The 16,270-nt window shown below is 51.0% G+C and overlaps 1 protein-coding gene across 1 annotated transcript; it reads right to left on the bottom strand.

Moving 5' to 3' along the window:
- Positions 1-1,457: 1,457 nt before the first annotated feature.
- ZNF629 (zinc finger protein 629) lies at positions 1,458-10,188 on the bottom strand. Its single transcript, XM_045848986.1, has 3 exons — positions 10,025-10,188; positions 7,445-7,552; positions 1,458-7,289 (listed from the first exon to the last, which is right to left on the bottom strand). The coding sequence occupies exons 2-3, from the start codon at positions 7,515-7,517 to the stop codon at positions 4,759-4,761; spliced, it is 2,604 nt and encodes an 867-aa protein (XP_045704942.1). The 5' UTR covers positions 7,518-7,552; positions 10,025-10,188; the 3' UTR covers positions 1,458-4,758.
- Positions 10,189-16,270: the final 6,082 nt, after the last annotated feature.

Below are 16,270 nucleotides of genomic sequence, written 5' to 3'. Positions count from 1 at the left end.
CAGCTAAGTTGCTAAGGCCCAAATCCTCCAGCCCAGTTCTCTTTCCTGAGTCCAAACCTTGGGGTGGGGTCTGGGAGTAAGATCATGTCACTATCCTTAAAAATTCCCCAGTGGTGCCCTATCTCTAAGTTTCTTAAACAATATGCTCCTCACTCTGGCCTCGGCTCTCTACCTTCTTTCAATCCCCACCCCTCTATATTCTAAACCCACACCCAACTGTTAGGCACCTTCTATCCCCCATCCCACCCCCAGCCCCTACACATACTATTTCCTGTCTCTTAGGTCACTTCCTCCAGCCAATTTCCCGACCTTACGCTGTGGAAGGCACCGTGTCCGGGTCCACAGTCCTTCTGCTAAGTCTGAAGGAATCACTAATCTTTCCCTGTAGTCTCCTCACTTTACTGAGGAATCCTCCTGTGGTGGGACTAGTTCTGATGTACCTCAATTGTCCCTAGGGCTGGGAACACAGAATGTGGGATAGCCTTCATTTCCTCCCCATGAAAATCAAGTCCCTCCTTCACCCTACCCTACCTCTTGCTTTCCGGAAGGGGAAGGAGACAGTGAACCTGCCCTGGGAGTACAGGAAAGGTGGGGAGACAGCTTCCTGGCTGGAGCAGGAGGCTCCTGGCAGACTGGGGCAGAGGTAGGTGATGGGTTAGAACAAGTGTTGAACTCAGGCTTGGGGGCCATGGCCAGGTTTAGGCCCCGGAGATAGCATAGATGTAAGCTGGGCACTGAGGAATTAGCAGAGCAGAACAGCCCTGCCTGGCCTAGTGTGGAGCCCAGGCCAGGCCCAGTGATGGGGGAGAGGCTTGACTGGATATAGAGCCTTCTTCTGGCCATTCTGGTTTCCCTCCCTGCCTTGCTATGGATCTTGGACAAGTGGCTGCCTTCCCATGAGACTCAGCCTCTCCACGTGGTGAGGGCTGTGGACAACATACTGAGAGTGAGATGACAGGCCAGGTCTTCTCTACCCACCTCTCTTCAGGGTCTAGAAAGCATGCTCCAGAGAAAGGGCTGGGCTAGGTCCAGGACCTGGGATCCAGGTGAATCAGAAAAGGTAGACTTCAGTTTTTGGAACTTGATTTTTCAAGCTTTCCCATGTGGCAGCCTGGGGAGGGTGTGGGTGTTGTGGCCACAGAGGCCGCCCACAAGCTGCACAGCTGGACCTGAGCCAGGCAGTCACCAGGCAGCCACCCAGCAATCAGCAGGTTGTGCTGGTGCCAAAGCCAGACATCAACAAGAGCTGCTTGGCTCTGCCACCACCTCAGAACATTTCTCCCTCTTTCTCCCAAGGGTATGGATTTTAGGGCCTTTGGGGAAAGAATGCAAGGGTGGCCTGGAGCTGGCCCGAGCTTTTGAGATTATATATGGACCCGGGCTCTGGGAGAAGGCAAGATCTTTCAGCTTGCTCTAGGATTGAAAGAGAAGACAGAAAACACCTGGGAAATCTTATTCCCTTTATTCTCTTCAACTAATCAACGTGACCACCAGTGACACAACACTGTTATTGACATACAACACTCAAAAGTGGGGCCTCTCTTCACTCCAGGGGGACAAATTAGGTGAGTGGGGCTTCCCTAATGGGGCAAAGGAGTCTGGGGACTGCTCACTTCAGGGGTAGTTGTCATGGAATCCTACCTCTTGGTTGTGATGGTTTCAAGTTTCCCCATCACTCAGGATTCATGCCCAGTTCTTTCGAGTTCCCATCTGACCTTCATATCTATAGCAGTTTCAAGTTTCACCTTAAGCTCAGATCAGTTTCTACTCTTCCCTTAGCTTTCACCAATGATTCTGTGACCCCATCTGTTGGGCTCCTCAACCGGAACACTTCTGAAGAGTTAGGCCTCTGTGGAATTGGACAAGAGGCCTTCCAGACTGAGCAAGGCCTTCGCCTGAGCTGGCCAGAGGGACTCTGGACACTGCCACCTCCCTCAACCCACTGCTTGCTTAGTTCCTCCCAAGATGGAGCTTGTTCTGGGAGGGAAGGACCTGGCTAGAGGAGTTTGGGGGGTGAGCAAGAGAGAGCAGGTCACAGCCCAGAGGTCTCTGACTTTGCCCCTTTCCTGCTACAAAACCCCAGACAGCAACTCATTGTGTCCACATCATCCATTCAAGTACTGGAGCCTAAACTCCTGGCCCTAACCCGTTCCTCTAACATGCGAACATCCTACTACATATGCTACACCGAAGTCCTCAATAGGCCCATAGTCGGCCTTAACCACACTGACCACCTCTTCCTGGACTGGTCCCCAAGCCTCAAAGTCTGCTCCCCAGAAATCTTCTGGAGAAATTTCTCAGACCTGTTCCAAGAGGAACTGCTTCTAGCTTTAAAAGGGGTTTGTCTACAATTGGAGTTTTTTCTGCTACCATCTTGTTGGGGGGTGGGGTCTGCTTTGACTTGAAGGACTGTCTTCTCTTCCTCAGTCTCATAGGGACACCCCCTCAGTGGATGCTTCTGTCAGTAGATCTGCAGGCAGGCTCCTTCTCCCCTCAGTAGTGCTTTCCGACCTGGCACTCGGGTCAGGTGGGGCTGTAATGCAGATGTTGAAAAGGGTCTCCCCACAATCATACAATGCCTGCCTTTTCCTTGTTCCCAGCAGGCTTGGGTTTTTTCCTCCTACAATGTTCTGGATTTTGATCCTTTGAATTTGAGGATTATCCCTTTGGGGGCAGGGTAGATGAAAGGTGAAGGACTTTTGAACTTCAGGTAATGAAATTAGAGGTCTCTTCCACAGCTCCGTAGGAATCCATGTCACCCTCTTCAGGGATGACTGCAGAAGGGCTACCTCACCTGGCATGTTGGTTTTCTTACTTCAGGGCCACAGTGCATTACTGGTGCCAGCATGGGGTCAGTGGGCATTTCCTTTGGACCCAGCACTGGACAGAATCTCCAGGGTTAGGGGATGGGGTTCTTGTTACAGATGTTTCAAAAGTTTTCTGCAACCATTTTAGATGACAACAGTCTCTTTCCCCTGCCACACACACCCAGTCGTGTTAGCGGGTTTGGCTGGGTTAATGAAAATGTGGAACTGTGTGTGGTGTGTAAGGACAGGAGATAGAGCTGGCAGGGTAGTGTGGTTCTCATCTTTCCATTTCCCTCTGAAGGTTTCTGACTAAGGAGGAGAGGAGCCGAGTGGATGGAATCCGTACCTTCCCAAGACCACAATTGGGGTGGGTTGTCACAACCTCAGAGGGCTCCAGGTTCCGGAGTGAGGAAGGTGGTGAGGCTTCCATATACTCTTCAAGGACCCACGGTCCCTCCTGTGGGGTGTTTGGACACCCATCACTACATATAGGCTGGCTCATCCTGCCAGCAGCCTTGCTATCAGCTCAGAGAGAGTGAGGTTTAAAAGTAGGTTGCTGGCTAATCAAAGCTCTCTGTTCTGTCAACTTGCTGTCCCTTGTTGCCACAGAGAACCTACCTGTGGCACTCATTGACTTGGAGAAGAGCAGCCAGAGGATTTAACCACACACAGGCCTTGAGTCTCTGAAGGGCTTTATTCTTTGGAGGTCGATTAAGCAGCGGTTCTCCCTCTCAACTGAGGACAGAATTTGAGGAAACAGGCTGCCGCTGCAGCAAGACTGGTGGCAGTTAGATTTCAGGAGACACCTCCTGACAGTGAGACCTGAGATGCAGCAGGAGGGACCCTCCATCCCTGGAGGCCTCTCAGAAGTCCCCAGAGGAAAGGGTTGTCCTGCCAGGCTAGGGGAGGACCCTGGCGGTCTGGCTGGGATCTGCTTGCACTTGTAGTTTAACAAGCTCCCGGAAGTGGGCAGACAGTCTGGAGTTTGCTAGGTTCCATCTGAACAGTCTCCACTTGGTTTCCTTACCTCGAAGCACTCTAACAGAATCTCCGCTCCTGCCCCGCCCCCTGCCTGCTCTCCCCACTAAATTTTTGCGGTGGTTTCCCAGTGTTCTTAAAGTTTTTATGCACCCTAAACTTCAGCCTTTAAAAAAGGTGCAACATCATTTTATTCCTTCCCCATATTTGGCTTCTTTCTGATAAGGAGTTCCGTGGGCCTCTCCCTCTAACATACACAATTCATCTAGGATCCACCCCGTGCCCCGAGGAACCCCCAGTGCAATGAGCTGAACTTTCTTTTCCTAGTTACCAGGTTCTCTCTCTTCTGTGGATCCCAGGGCTCATCACTTATTTTTCTCCTGTTTCCCTTTTTGGTTCCACCCAATTCCCAATACTACTTCCCACTGAGCAATTTACTCAGTGTAATTGTCCAAGCCTTCTGGGAATGAGTCTCCCTCTCATATGCCAGTAGGAAAGAAGACTGTGGAACAAGTTGTGGGAGGTTCTTCTACACCTTCTGAGAGTCACTGCTCCCAAGTCAGTGTCATTGCTATATTCCCTGCACTTCCCCAACCCTATAGCTTCACAAGGATTTCAGTACAGTTTTATAGGGTTGTCTAGAGACATATTGGGACCTCATCCTACAATTAATAGGGCTTTTATCCACTATGGTTTATAGGGATTTTCTGCTACAGACTTAAAGGGCTTTTCTTTTTTTCCTACATATTTATAGGGTTTCTAACCCAACAGTTTTTCTCTACTGCATTGTAAGTGGTTCCCACCAACAATTTTATAGGGTTTCTCATCACTGATGTAAAAGCACTACTTTTACCCAGGGTCCTTTCTCCTTTGCATCTCTACAGTCTGATAGGGTTTTCTTCTTTTCCTCACATAATATTTGAGATCCAGTGTTCCTCTCAGGAGAGAGAGGCCCCTGGTCTCCAGGCCCATGTCACAGGGTGACACCTGGGTGGCAGCTCCTATGGAGGAGGAGGGCTGCAACTTCTGTGAAGCCATCTCCACACTCGGGGCACAAATAGGGCTTTTCTTCCAAGAGGGTTTTGGGTGTGTCCCCTTCCCCATGGATGCTACTCCCTGTGGGGGTGGGGGCCTCTCCTTCACCTTCCTGGCTTGTGGACAGGGTGACTGGCTCTGAAAGGGGGTCTTCCGGTCTGGGGGACTTTTCTTGGGTGTGAGTTTCCTGGTGGCGGATGAGGGCCAGGCGATCCGGGAAGGAGGCCCCACAATCCGAACAGCTGTAGGGTCTGGCCCCCAAGGGGCTCCTGAGGTGCTCCAGGAGGACAGAAGAGCTCTTCCCCAGCTCTGGACTCTTCTGGGTTTTTCCACCTGCGTGGACTTTCTGGTGCAGCAGCAGCTCAGAGCTGAGGCCAAAGCTTTTTTTGCATTCCGGGCATTTAAAGGGCTTTCCACTTAGGAAGGGACTAGGCCCTGCCCCTTCTGCTAAACCAATCCTATAATCAGGAAAGAGAAAGGGCTTTTCATTGCCATGGGTGAGCTGGTGCTGGAGGAGCACAGCTCGATCCAGAAAGCTTTCTCCACAGTGGGAACAAATGTAGGACTTGGGTGAGAGCAGGCCCAGCCTTTGGCTGAAGCTCTCCTGCCCTTCAGGCATTTTAAAGGGTTGTCCTGGAGGGTCAGCTCTGCCCTCCGAAGCACCTGGATAGGAATTCCCTCCAAAAGGGAGCCTGGGAGGTCGGAACGGAGGCTTCGGGGCTGGGTGTGTGATGAGGCCATCTGAATTTTTGTAGGGGTTTTCTCCAATGTGGATCCTCTGATGCTGCATGAAAATGCCCTCGTCATTGAACCCCTTTCCGCAGACAAGACACTTGTGTGGTTTGGCTCCAGGGGGCGGGGTTAGCAAGGCTGGATCCCCAAGTCCCAGCATAGTGTCGCCCTGAGCTCTCCGGGCTGGGGTCTTCCCTCTTTCGTGGATCACCCGATGCTGCTCCAGCTCGTGCGCCTCCAGGAAGGCCTTCCCACAGTCAGAGCACACAAAGAGGTTCTCATCCATGTGGGTGCGCACGTGGGTAATGAGGTTCGAGCTCTGGCTGAAGCTCTTGCCGCACTCAGGGCACTTGTAGGGCTTCTCACCCGTGTGGGTTCGACGGTGTTGGATGAGGTGGGAGCTGCGGATAAAACTTTTACCGCAGTCGGAGCACTTGTAGGGCTTCTCGCCTGTGTGGATGCGCTGGTGGCGGATGAGCGTGGAGCTCATGATGAAACTCTTGCCACAGTCGGCACAGATGTAGGGCCGCTCACCACGGTGGATGCGCTGGTGATTGATGAGGTTAGAACTGACACTGAAGCTCTTACCGCACTCGGGGCACTTGTAGGGCCGCTCGCCCGTGTGTGTGCGCTGGTGCCGCAGCAGCGTGGCGCTTAGCGTGAAGGTCTTGCCACAAACGGGGCACTTGAAGGGGTCCTCGCGCAAGTGGGTTCGCTGGTGCTTGATGAGGGTAGAACTGTGGCCGAAGCTTTTGCCGCACTCTAGGCACTCGTAGGGCTTCTCGCCAGTGTGCGTGCGCTGGTGTTGGGTCAGCTCCGAGCTCTGGATGAAGCTCTTGCCGCACTCAGTGCAGCGGTATGGCTTCTCGCCGGCGTGGATTTTCTGGTGCTTGAGGAGGTTGTGGTTCTGGCCAAAGCGCTTGCCACACTCCGGGCACTTATAGGGCTTCTCGCCAGTGTGCGTGGCCTGGTGCTGGATGAGGTCAGAGCTACGGTAGAAGGCGCGCCGGCACTCGCCGCACTTGTAGGGCTTCTCGCCCGTGTGTGAGCGCTGGTGTTTGATGAGGTTGGTGCTTTGGGTGAAGGCCTTCTCGCACTCGGTGCACTTGTAGGGCTTTTCTCCCGTGTGAGTGCGCTGGTGCTGCACCAGGTTGGAGCTCCAGCTGAAGCATTTGCCGCAGTCCGGGCACTTGTAGGGCTTCTCGCCAGTGTGTGTGCGCTGGTGCTGCACCAGGTGTGAGCTTTGCGTGAAGCTCTTGCCACACTCAGAGCAGGTATTGGGCCTCTCGCCTGTGTGGATGCGCTGGTGCCGTAGCAGCTTGGACCATTGACTGAAGCTCTTGCCACACTCGTTGCAGATATAGGGCTTTTCAGCCCCAGAGGGGCGGCCTTGCACCAGCTCCCGCAGGCTGGACTCATTGGCAGGGACCACTGGGGGGCTGTTCCATGTGGTCAGAGTCCCCCACTGCCAACTGGCCTCACAGGCCTTGGTCCAGTCAGATGGGGCAGGAACTACCTCGGGGGCTGGGGAGTCAAGAGGAGTCTGGTGGTCCAAGGGGTTGGGGTGACCCAGTGGACTTGGGGAGTTCTGGGAGACTGAGGGATCCTGGGAGGGTCTCTCCAGGGGCATCTCTGGTGGGTCCTTGAGTTCTGGACTCTGAGCTGGATCTCCCAAGATGATCTCCTCCCCAGAACTTTCCCGCTGAGGGCTCTCCTCTTCATTCCCACTCTCGGTACCTATAGAGAGAAAGGGAGTCTCCAGCCCCCATCTCCTTTCAGAACATGGGGTCGGTCTCTCTTCCCTGCCCTGGGTTTCCCCCTAGAGCCTGGGCCCCTCCCTGAACTAGCACCACTGTCTTGTCAGAACTGCAGTCCCTTCTTGTGCCCCTCACCTCTATGAGCATCGCTGGGGCTCTGTACAGGACCCTGTGGATCTGGGCCCCACAGCACTGCTTCAGGCTCCATCCCAGAGCTCAGGACCGCCCAGTGTTCCAAGGACCCTGGGGGAGAAGAGAGAGGAGCACACAATGGGAGCTGATCTCCCACTTTTTTTTACTCCTTACCTGTGCCTCCCACCCCCACAGCTCTCATTCCTCCTTATGTAAACTTTAGTTTCCTACCAACCCATGTTTCTGGGCATTAGTTCTCATCATCCCTATCTATCCCACCCCCGCAGGCCTTCTTCCAGACCTTAAAATCACAGCTAAGCAAGTAGGTGAATTTAAGAGTAATTAAAAGCTCATCAGTCATAACCCTTTGAACCCAGACTGGGGGCTGGAGAGGTATCTGACACCCACAGGGGAAGAAGGCTCTCACCCCACTCCTCTGATGCCCAGAGGCTGGGAAACTTGTTATCTTACTAATCAGAAGAAGCTCATTAAGACTCTAATTTTCCTTCTTAATGAGGCTGCTAATTGGGACCAATAAACTTTCCTTGAGAGCCTCACAGAGAACTGAGACTGCCTAGAACACTTAAAGAGTTAAAAGACAGAGAGAAAGGGGAAAACCACTCTGATTTTCCTAAGGCAAGAGGGGCCCTCCGAAAGGACTGGGACATCTAAGCACAGAAAGATTGGGCCAGAGGTGGGGGGAAGGGGCATTTTAAAGCCACTAGGGGCTGTGCCACAATGACCTTGAGGGGAAATGGAAAGGAAAAGAAGGTGAAAGAAGTGTGTGAAGACCATCTGCAGCTGACAGTGCCTGCGGTGTGTCCTCATTACCTCACCTAATCTTCCCCACAGTCCCCTTAGGAGGCCCAGGAATCAGATTGTCCACTTTACAGATTAGGGAATCAACCCTCAGGGAGAGTTCTCCAAGGTCACAGGCTGGGAAATTGCCTCGACCAGAAATGCAACGTTCTGTGTCTGGCTTGTCCCAGCCTCTAAGAGAGGAAGATGACCTTGGGAGTCACATGAAACTCATAAATGTGGGCTGTTGGCAGGGATGGGTGAAGAGGCAAGCTCCAAGGGAGCCTACTTGCCTCAAGAATGGGATGCAGAAATTCCTGGGACCAAAAGGTCCTTGGCTGTAAAAGCAGGGGTTGGATCTAGTGACTGGCCTGACAATCTGTGCTGATAAACTCCAAACAGCCCTCCCCAGGGAAGCCTTCCATATCAACCCCATTCAGGTTTTCCATCTTCCGTACTGTCTGTTCTGCTTCGTTGCTGCTATATGCCGTGCCTAGGACGATGATGGAACCTAACCCAGAACAGGTGCTCAATACATTTTCTTGAATGAATGAACAATGAATGAGATGCCCCTTGTTCCTGGAAAACCATCAGTTTGCAAGGGGATGGCAGCAAAGAAACAGTTCAGAGCGGCCTCCTGGTAAAACATAGCCAGCTCATTCCAAAAAGGGTGATATGATTTCAGCATGAGGGAACAACAAGGCCACAGGAGTAAAGTGCTGGGACAACTTCGCACAATGTAGAGACCCTCAAGTAAGTCCCTGGGGAAAGCCTGGGGTTCGGGTGGCTGTGTGGGATGGGTACTGTGTGTTTGGGGGCAGGGGTGCAAGCAGACCTGTTCAGGATTCACGAGGAGGCAGCTGGGAGGTAACCCAAGTGAAGCAGGAGCTAGCTGAACCCTGCCTGCTAAACAGCAGCAGGGGAGACAAGAAATTTTAGGAAGTAACTTAATTTCTTCACCTCTGTAGCTCCTTAGGCATGAGAATTTCCCCTCCCCCATTACTAAGTGTCTTTGGGGAGGTGGAAGCAAGCACCTCTGCCAAGCTGGGGCTGCCTGTCCTGAGGAGGCTTGGAAAGTTGCCCTGCTGTTTGCTGAGGACAGGTGAGAACTTATGTACCTTGATTATTTCGAGAAATTCAAACTCAGCGGTCCACAGTAGAGGGAAGAGGTTAATGACAAGGCCACCAGGGAGTACGAAAGTGGGGAGACCCAAAGAGGCAAGAAGTGCTCAGAGCCCCAGGCAGCCCTTGGACTCCGAAGCAGTCCCACTGCGGGGGGGGGGGGGGGGGCGGCAGAAAGGCTCCCTCGCAGAGAGGTGTGGAGAGCGACCCAGGTGACCCTGAACTGGAGGCAGCGAAGGGCGCGCAGCCATCCTGGCCCCTGGCCCCCTACCGCCGCACCAGCCCAGACCCTGGACTCTGGCTCCAGCTGGTCCCCGCCACCCTCTTTCGGCTCCCAACTCCCGGGTCCGGGCATCCTCCGCCTCCGGGCCCCCAGGGGCCCCCAGGATTCCCCGCTGGCTCACAGCCCCCAAGCCCTGGCCTGGCGGTCGAATTCCCTCTTCCCAGAATGCTCATGCCTCCCCTCCCCCACAGCCAGACCCTCGCGCTCTTCCCAGAATCCTCGGCCTCTGCCCCCCTGCCCGGCCCCAGCCCTACCCCTGCGACCAGGGGCCGGGCAGGGGTCTCAGGCCCGGAGCAACCCGCCTCCCTGACCCATTGTTCCCGGGAGGCCGTCTGGGCCCTTCAAGCCACCCCTCGGGAGCCCAGGCGTCCCCAACTCACGACTCTGGGGTCTGGGAAAGGTGGAAGGCAGAATCCAGCCCCAGGGGACTTAACCCCTTGAATGCCCTGCCTGACGGGGGGTGGCGGGCTTGATGCCGAGGACTCTGGGTTCCTTCTCAAGGGGTGATCCCAGGCTGAGGACCCGGGGACCAGTTCAGGGTGACTGGGACGGAGCAGGAAGTGACCCCAGCTTCCCGGGTCCCTCTAGCCTGGAGTCAGAGCATCAGCTCTATGGGATTTAACCCTTTGCCTCCCACAGCCTGGGAAAAATAGAGGACGGAAGGCGGGGAGGTGGCTGAGACGATGACCTGCTTTCTGCCTCCAGTGGGAGCAGATTCTCTGGGAAACCCAATACCAGTGAGGGTCTCTGGATTTCTGGCCGCTCTGCATCTTGCAGGGGCTCTGCCAACCGCTCCCGGGAAGCAGATTGGTGGCTGCTGGTCCCCTGGGGCCTGCCTTTGTTGGGACTCAGACCTAGGGATGCCCCACCACCACCCATGCCTGGGTTGTGGGGTGGGAGCAGGGGCTGGCAGGGCAGATTTGAGAGGGAATATCCTACAGACTAAAAATGACTTAAATGAAATAGTAAGTCCCAGCAACAGGAATTTGGGTTGAGGGGAAAAGCACGGCCAGGAGGAATGTGGCAGCCTATGCTCCCCGCCCCAGCCTCACTGGGAAGTATGTGCTGGCCCTTCTTCTGCCATTTGCCACCTTCAGAGGAGGAAACTGAGGCCCATTTGCTACTTTCAGAGGAGGAAACTGGCCACAAGAGGGAAGTCAGTGGGAGTTCCCTTAATGCAAGGAGGGCAAGAACCTTTCCCAGTAGTTCATGGGGCACTCAGCTGGTAACAAAAGAAACCTTTAAAACCTGGGAACACTGGTGGCCTCCCAAGGCCCAGGGTATCTAGGATCCTGATTTTTATATCCCTCATCTCATTTTCTCACCACAATCCATTGGGATAGGACAGCATATTATCCCCATTTTACAGGAGAGGAAACCAAGGTGTTAGAAATGAGGTAAGGTGCCTCAGGCCATGTCATTATTTTAACTTAACACATTTGTGTATTGAATCCTATTATTCCTGGCACTGTGGGGATCACAGAGATGGGAAGCTCTCATAGTTGAAGAATAATCAGGCTTTCTGCCCTTGAGAAGTTTAATTGTGTGTGTTCTAGACAAAGGGATTACAGGAGATTGTGGAAAGGGCTACCTGTCCAGAGATGAGAGGGAGCCCAAGGAGCAAACATGTGTCAGACATTGCTAAAGAGGACACCACTCCTCGGGGCCAACATCTGGGATCCACCAGGAGTAGAAGGCCCTGCTTGGCCAGCCTCTGCTCATGTCCCAGCTCAGTCTCCCGTACCCTCCTTGTCATCTGGGCATTTCTCCTCCTACCCTGGCTTCCATCACCTTGGACACGTCACTCTCACTTCAGGGCCTTTGGCCCTCCTGGTCCCCCTTACCCTACTCTGTCTCTCACAGCATGTACCACCCCTGACAGAATATCTGTGTGTTCACCACCTGCCCCTGCCCAGCCCTGCAGTGGACTCATTAATGTCGGCTCCACCAGGGCAGGGGCTTGGCCTCTTGCACTCGCTGCTGTCTCCTAGAGCAGCACCTAGACAGTGACTGGAGTGACTGGCATGTAGTTCGTAGGTGCTCAGTGCATGGGATGAAGGCATGCATTGTCTTCGTGTACTGTCCCATCCATCTTCAGAGCCATCTCCAGGCAAACTTTTGCAGAGCCTCCACTGCTGGGTTCTGGTGCTCAATCCCATTGATTCACCAACATCCTCGCCCTCTCACCCCTCACCCTGAGAGACAGGTGAGAAGCAGGACAACTTGGGATCGGAGGGACTTGGAGGCAGATCCAGCCCTCACTAGTGTCTCTGGCCCTTCAAGGGCTGCGAAGCCTGACCTGGCCTGGGGACCCGGAGACTGTGGGAAAGCTGTGCCTTGGAGGCTCACAGAAGAGTTTAATTTGGCCTACAGAGTTTTACTTTGTTTTAAACAGAATTAATTGCCACACTTAAAAATCAGTACATTCCATATAAAAATCCACATTTCCCGCTTGTTTGGAAAATCAAAAGATGTGGCAACATGACCCACTTTCACATGGCAACTGGTGGGGCAGTAGCTTCCTTCTGTAGAGGGCACTGGCTTTCCAGTTTATCGCAGTCTATACCACTCTGACTGTGTCCCCAAGGTGAGGCTGAGAGGTGGTCTCAGTATATCAAAGTCTTTCACTGTTGGTGCTCCTACGCCTGTTTAACTGCAGGTATTGCCTCTGCACTCTATCATCTGTGCCCTCTGGGTGCAGAGTAGTAAGTGAGGATGATGTCTTCTGACACAGTCATACTATGCAGGAGGCACCGTTCCAAGGGTTTACAGTCACGTGCCACATAACAATGTTGAGGTCGAGGATGGACTGCATATATGACAGTGGTCCCATGACATTGTAAGGAAGCTGAAAAATTCCAATGGCCATGAAAATATCATAGTGCAAAGCATCACTCATGTGTTTGTGGTGATGCTAGTATAAATAAAGCCTGCCGGTCATATAAAAGTATAGCACATATGACTATGTACAGTGCATAATATTTAAGAATTATAATAAATGACTATATTGCAAGTCCATGTATTTATGATGTTTTTATCATGATTTTAGGGTGTACTCTTTCTACTTATAAAAACAAGTTTGCTATAAAACAGTATGCTGTGTTAGGCTGGCAGCAGCTGCATACAGCTCGTGGTGAACATCTTGTATTCACCATGTCTCTTGATGGCATCATTTTTTCTTGTCCCTGATTTAATCTGGCTTTATACCATAACTTGCTCTACAGGCTTGTAGCCCAGGAGCAGTAGGTTCCACCATGCAGCCTCAGTGTGTGGTAGGCCATGCCACGTAGGTGTGTGTAAGTGCACTCCACAATGTTCCCACAGTGGTCTAACAATGCCTGTCTCAGAATGTATCCCTGTGGTTAAATTGCAAATGACTATAGTAATTCCTTGAAAGTTCACAACTTGTGACACCAACACTGTTACTATAATCCTGAGGATAGAGTAAGTGACTTGTAAACAGTTTACTAGTGACAGAGCTGGATTCAAACCCAAGCATGCTGACTCCAGAGCTTCCAAGGTTCCTAACCACAATTCTCTGATTGGCTCATGTGTGTCTAGGATTATAGGGTAAGCCCCCCAACCCCAACATTCTCTCCCTCATCTTGTTCCAGGAGCTGGATGGAGGAGTCTGGAAAGGCAGGGCACTCCCGTTTGTGCCAGGCATTCTCCAGGAACAGTTTGTGTGCCCTGCTCTGAGGGAGACAAAGGGCACTCTGACTATAGGCAGCAGTGTGCTGTTTGTCCTGTTGCCTACAATTGACTGGCACAGTGGCCATGAAGGAGGCTCTCCTGCCAGGGGAACCCCTGGAAGGGTGAGGATGACCCCTTCCCCACCACCATCAGTGTATTTCATGTAAAACCCACCACTGTGCTCTATCTTGGTCACATTGCACCAGCCTCCAGTACGGCCCCCTTCATACAGGCCTTTGTGTGCCAAGGCCCAGGCTGCTATAGGAGCAGTGAGGTCCTGGAGGTGGACCCTGGTTCAAACCCTGTTCCATCCTCACTACCAGTGTGATCCTGGGCAACTCACTTTGCCTCTTGCAGATTTGGCTTCCTTTTTCGAAAGAGGATAAACCTTGACTTCTGGCCAAGATGGAGGCATAGGTAGATACATTTTACTTCCTCATACTCCCAAAAAAAGGACAATAAACAATTTAAAAGCAGAAAACACTCCTGGCTGGTGTGGCTCAGTGGATTCAGTACCACCCTGTAAACCAAAATGTTGCTGGTTTGATTCCCTGTCAGGGCACATGCCTGAGTTGCAGGCTGGTTCCCCAGTTGGGGGCATGTGTTGCTTTCCCTTTCTTTCTTCTTCTAAAAAAATAAGTAAATAAAATTAAACAAACAAACAAATAAGCAGACCTGCCAGAAAATCAAACTGTGTGCAAGTCTGACAACCAAGGAGTTAAAGAAGAAATATTCATCCAGACTGGTGCTCCAAGACAAAGAAATATGATCTAAATGAAAGAACATATCAAAACTCCAGAAAGACAACTAAGTGACAAAGAGATAGTGGACCTGTCAGATGCAGAGTTCAAAACACTGGTGATCAGGATGCTCACAGAAAAGATTGAGTACAGATGAAAAATAAAAGAAGAAATGAAGTCTATACAAAGTAAAATAAAGAAAAATATACAGGGAACCAACAGTGAAGGGAAGGAAACCAGAACTCAAATCAATGATTTGGAACAATAGGAAGAAATAAACATTCAACCACAACAGAATGAAGAAACGAGAACTCCAAATAATAATAATAATAATAATAATAATAATAATAATAATAATAAGAAGAAGAAGAAGAAGAAGAAGAAGAAGAAGAAGAAGAAGAAGAAGCAGCAGCAGCAGCAGCAGCTTAGGAACATCTGGGACAACTTTAAATATACCAACATCCAAATCATAGGGGTGCCAGGAGGAGAAGAAGAAGAGCAAGAATTTGAAAATTTATTTGAAAAAATAATGAAAGAAAACTTTCACTATTTCCGTCTGGCGAAGAAAATAGACATGCAAGTCCAGGAAGCTCTGAGAGTCCAAATAATTTGGACCCAGGGAGGACACCAAGATACATCATAATTAAATTACTCAAGATTAAAGATAAGGAGAGAATCTTTTTAAAAAAGATTTTATTTGTTTATTTTTAGAGAGAGGGGGAGGGGAGAGAAAGAGGAAGAGATCATCACACGTCAATGTGTGGTTGCCTCTTGCACGCCCCCTACTGGGGACCTGGCACACAACCCAAGCATGTGTCTTAACTGGGAATTGAGTGAGCGACCCTTTGGTTTTCAGGCTGGTGCTCAACCCACTGGGCCACACCAGCCAGGACTAAAGATAAAGAGTGCATCTTAAAAGCAGCAAGAGAAAAGGAGAGAGTTACTGACAAAGGAGTGCCCATAAGACTATCAGCTGATTTCTCAAAAGAAACCTAGCAGCCCTGGCTGAAGTAGCTCAGTGGATTGAGCGTGGGCTGCGAACCAAAGCATCGCAGGTTTGATTCCCAGTCAGAGCTCATGCCTGGGTTGCAGGCCACGGCCCCCAGCAACCGCACATTGATGTTTCTCTCTCTCTCTTTCTCCCTCCCTTATCTCTTTAAAAATAAATAAATAAAATCTTAAAAAAAAAAGAAAAGAAAGAAAGAAACCTAGCAGGCAAGAAGAGGCTGGGAAGAAATATTTGAAGTCATGAAAAGCAAGGACCTACATCCAAGATTACTCTATCCAGCAAAGCTATCATTTAGAATGGAAGGGCAGATAAAGTGCTTCCCAGATAAGGTCAAGTTAAAGGAGTTCATCATCACCCAGCCCTTATTATATGATATGTTAAAGGGATTTATCTAAGAAAAAGAAGATGATCAAAAATACAGTAAAAATGACAACAAACTGACAACTATCAACAACAGCCTAAAAACAAAACCAAAAATAAACTAAGCAAACAACTAAAACAGGAACAGAATCACAGAAATGGAGATCACATGGAGTGTTGTCGGTGGGGAAGGGGGAGGGAGAGAATGGGAGGGGAAAAGGTACAGGGAATAGGAAGACTAATTGGTAGATACAAAATAGACAGGGGGAGGTTAAGAATAGTATAGGAAATGGAGAAGACAGAGAACTTATATGTACGACCCATGGACATGAATTAAGGGTAGGGAATGCTGGGGGGTGGGGTGCAGGGCAGAGTGGGATAAAGGGGAGAAAAAAATGGGATAACTGTAATAGCATAATAAAAAAATTATACTTTAAAAGAAAGAAAGAAAGAAAGAAAGAGAAAGAAAGAAAGAAAAGCCTTGGTTCCCAAGAAACACGGTGGTTAAATGAAATGATGCAAGAATTATGAGCTGACCAAGTCTAGCTGGGCCTGCCTCTTCTTCGTCAGAGCACACAGCTGTTGCCCTAGTAAGCAGGAGAGCAAGGAACCTGGAAACCGTGTCCCAGGTAAACTGGGAGAACTTCGGGCCATGATAAGATGCTCCAATCCTCTGCTTACAGATGAGGACGCTTTCAGGGCAGGGTGCAAAGGCCAAGAGGTGAAGCCGATGAGCCATCTCACCAGAGCAGCTTATCCAATGGCAGGTAGGGGAGGCTTTCAGACAGTGCCACTAGGAAAGAATGGCACCTCCTTTCCTGGAG

Source organism: Phyllostomus hastatus, unplaced genomic scaffold, assembly GCF_019186645.2.
Source record: "Phyllostomus hastatus isolate PE091 unplaced genomic scaffold, TTU_PhHast_1.1 phas_contig_64, whole genome shotgun sequence".
In the NCBI taxonomy this organism is placed as follows: Eukaryota; Metazoa; Chordata; class Mammalia; order Chiroptera; family Phyllostomidae; genus Phyllostomus; species Phyllostomus hastatus.
This window is presented reverse-complemented; position numbering and strand designations above follow the sequence as displayed.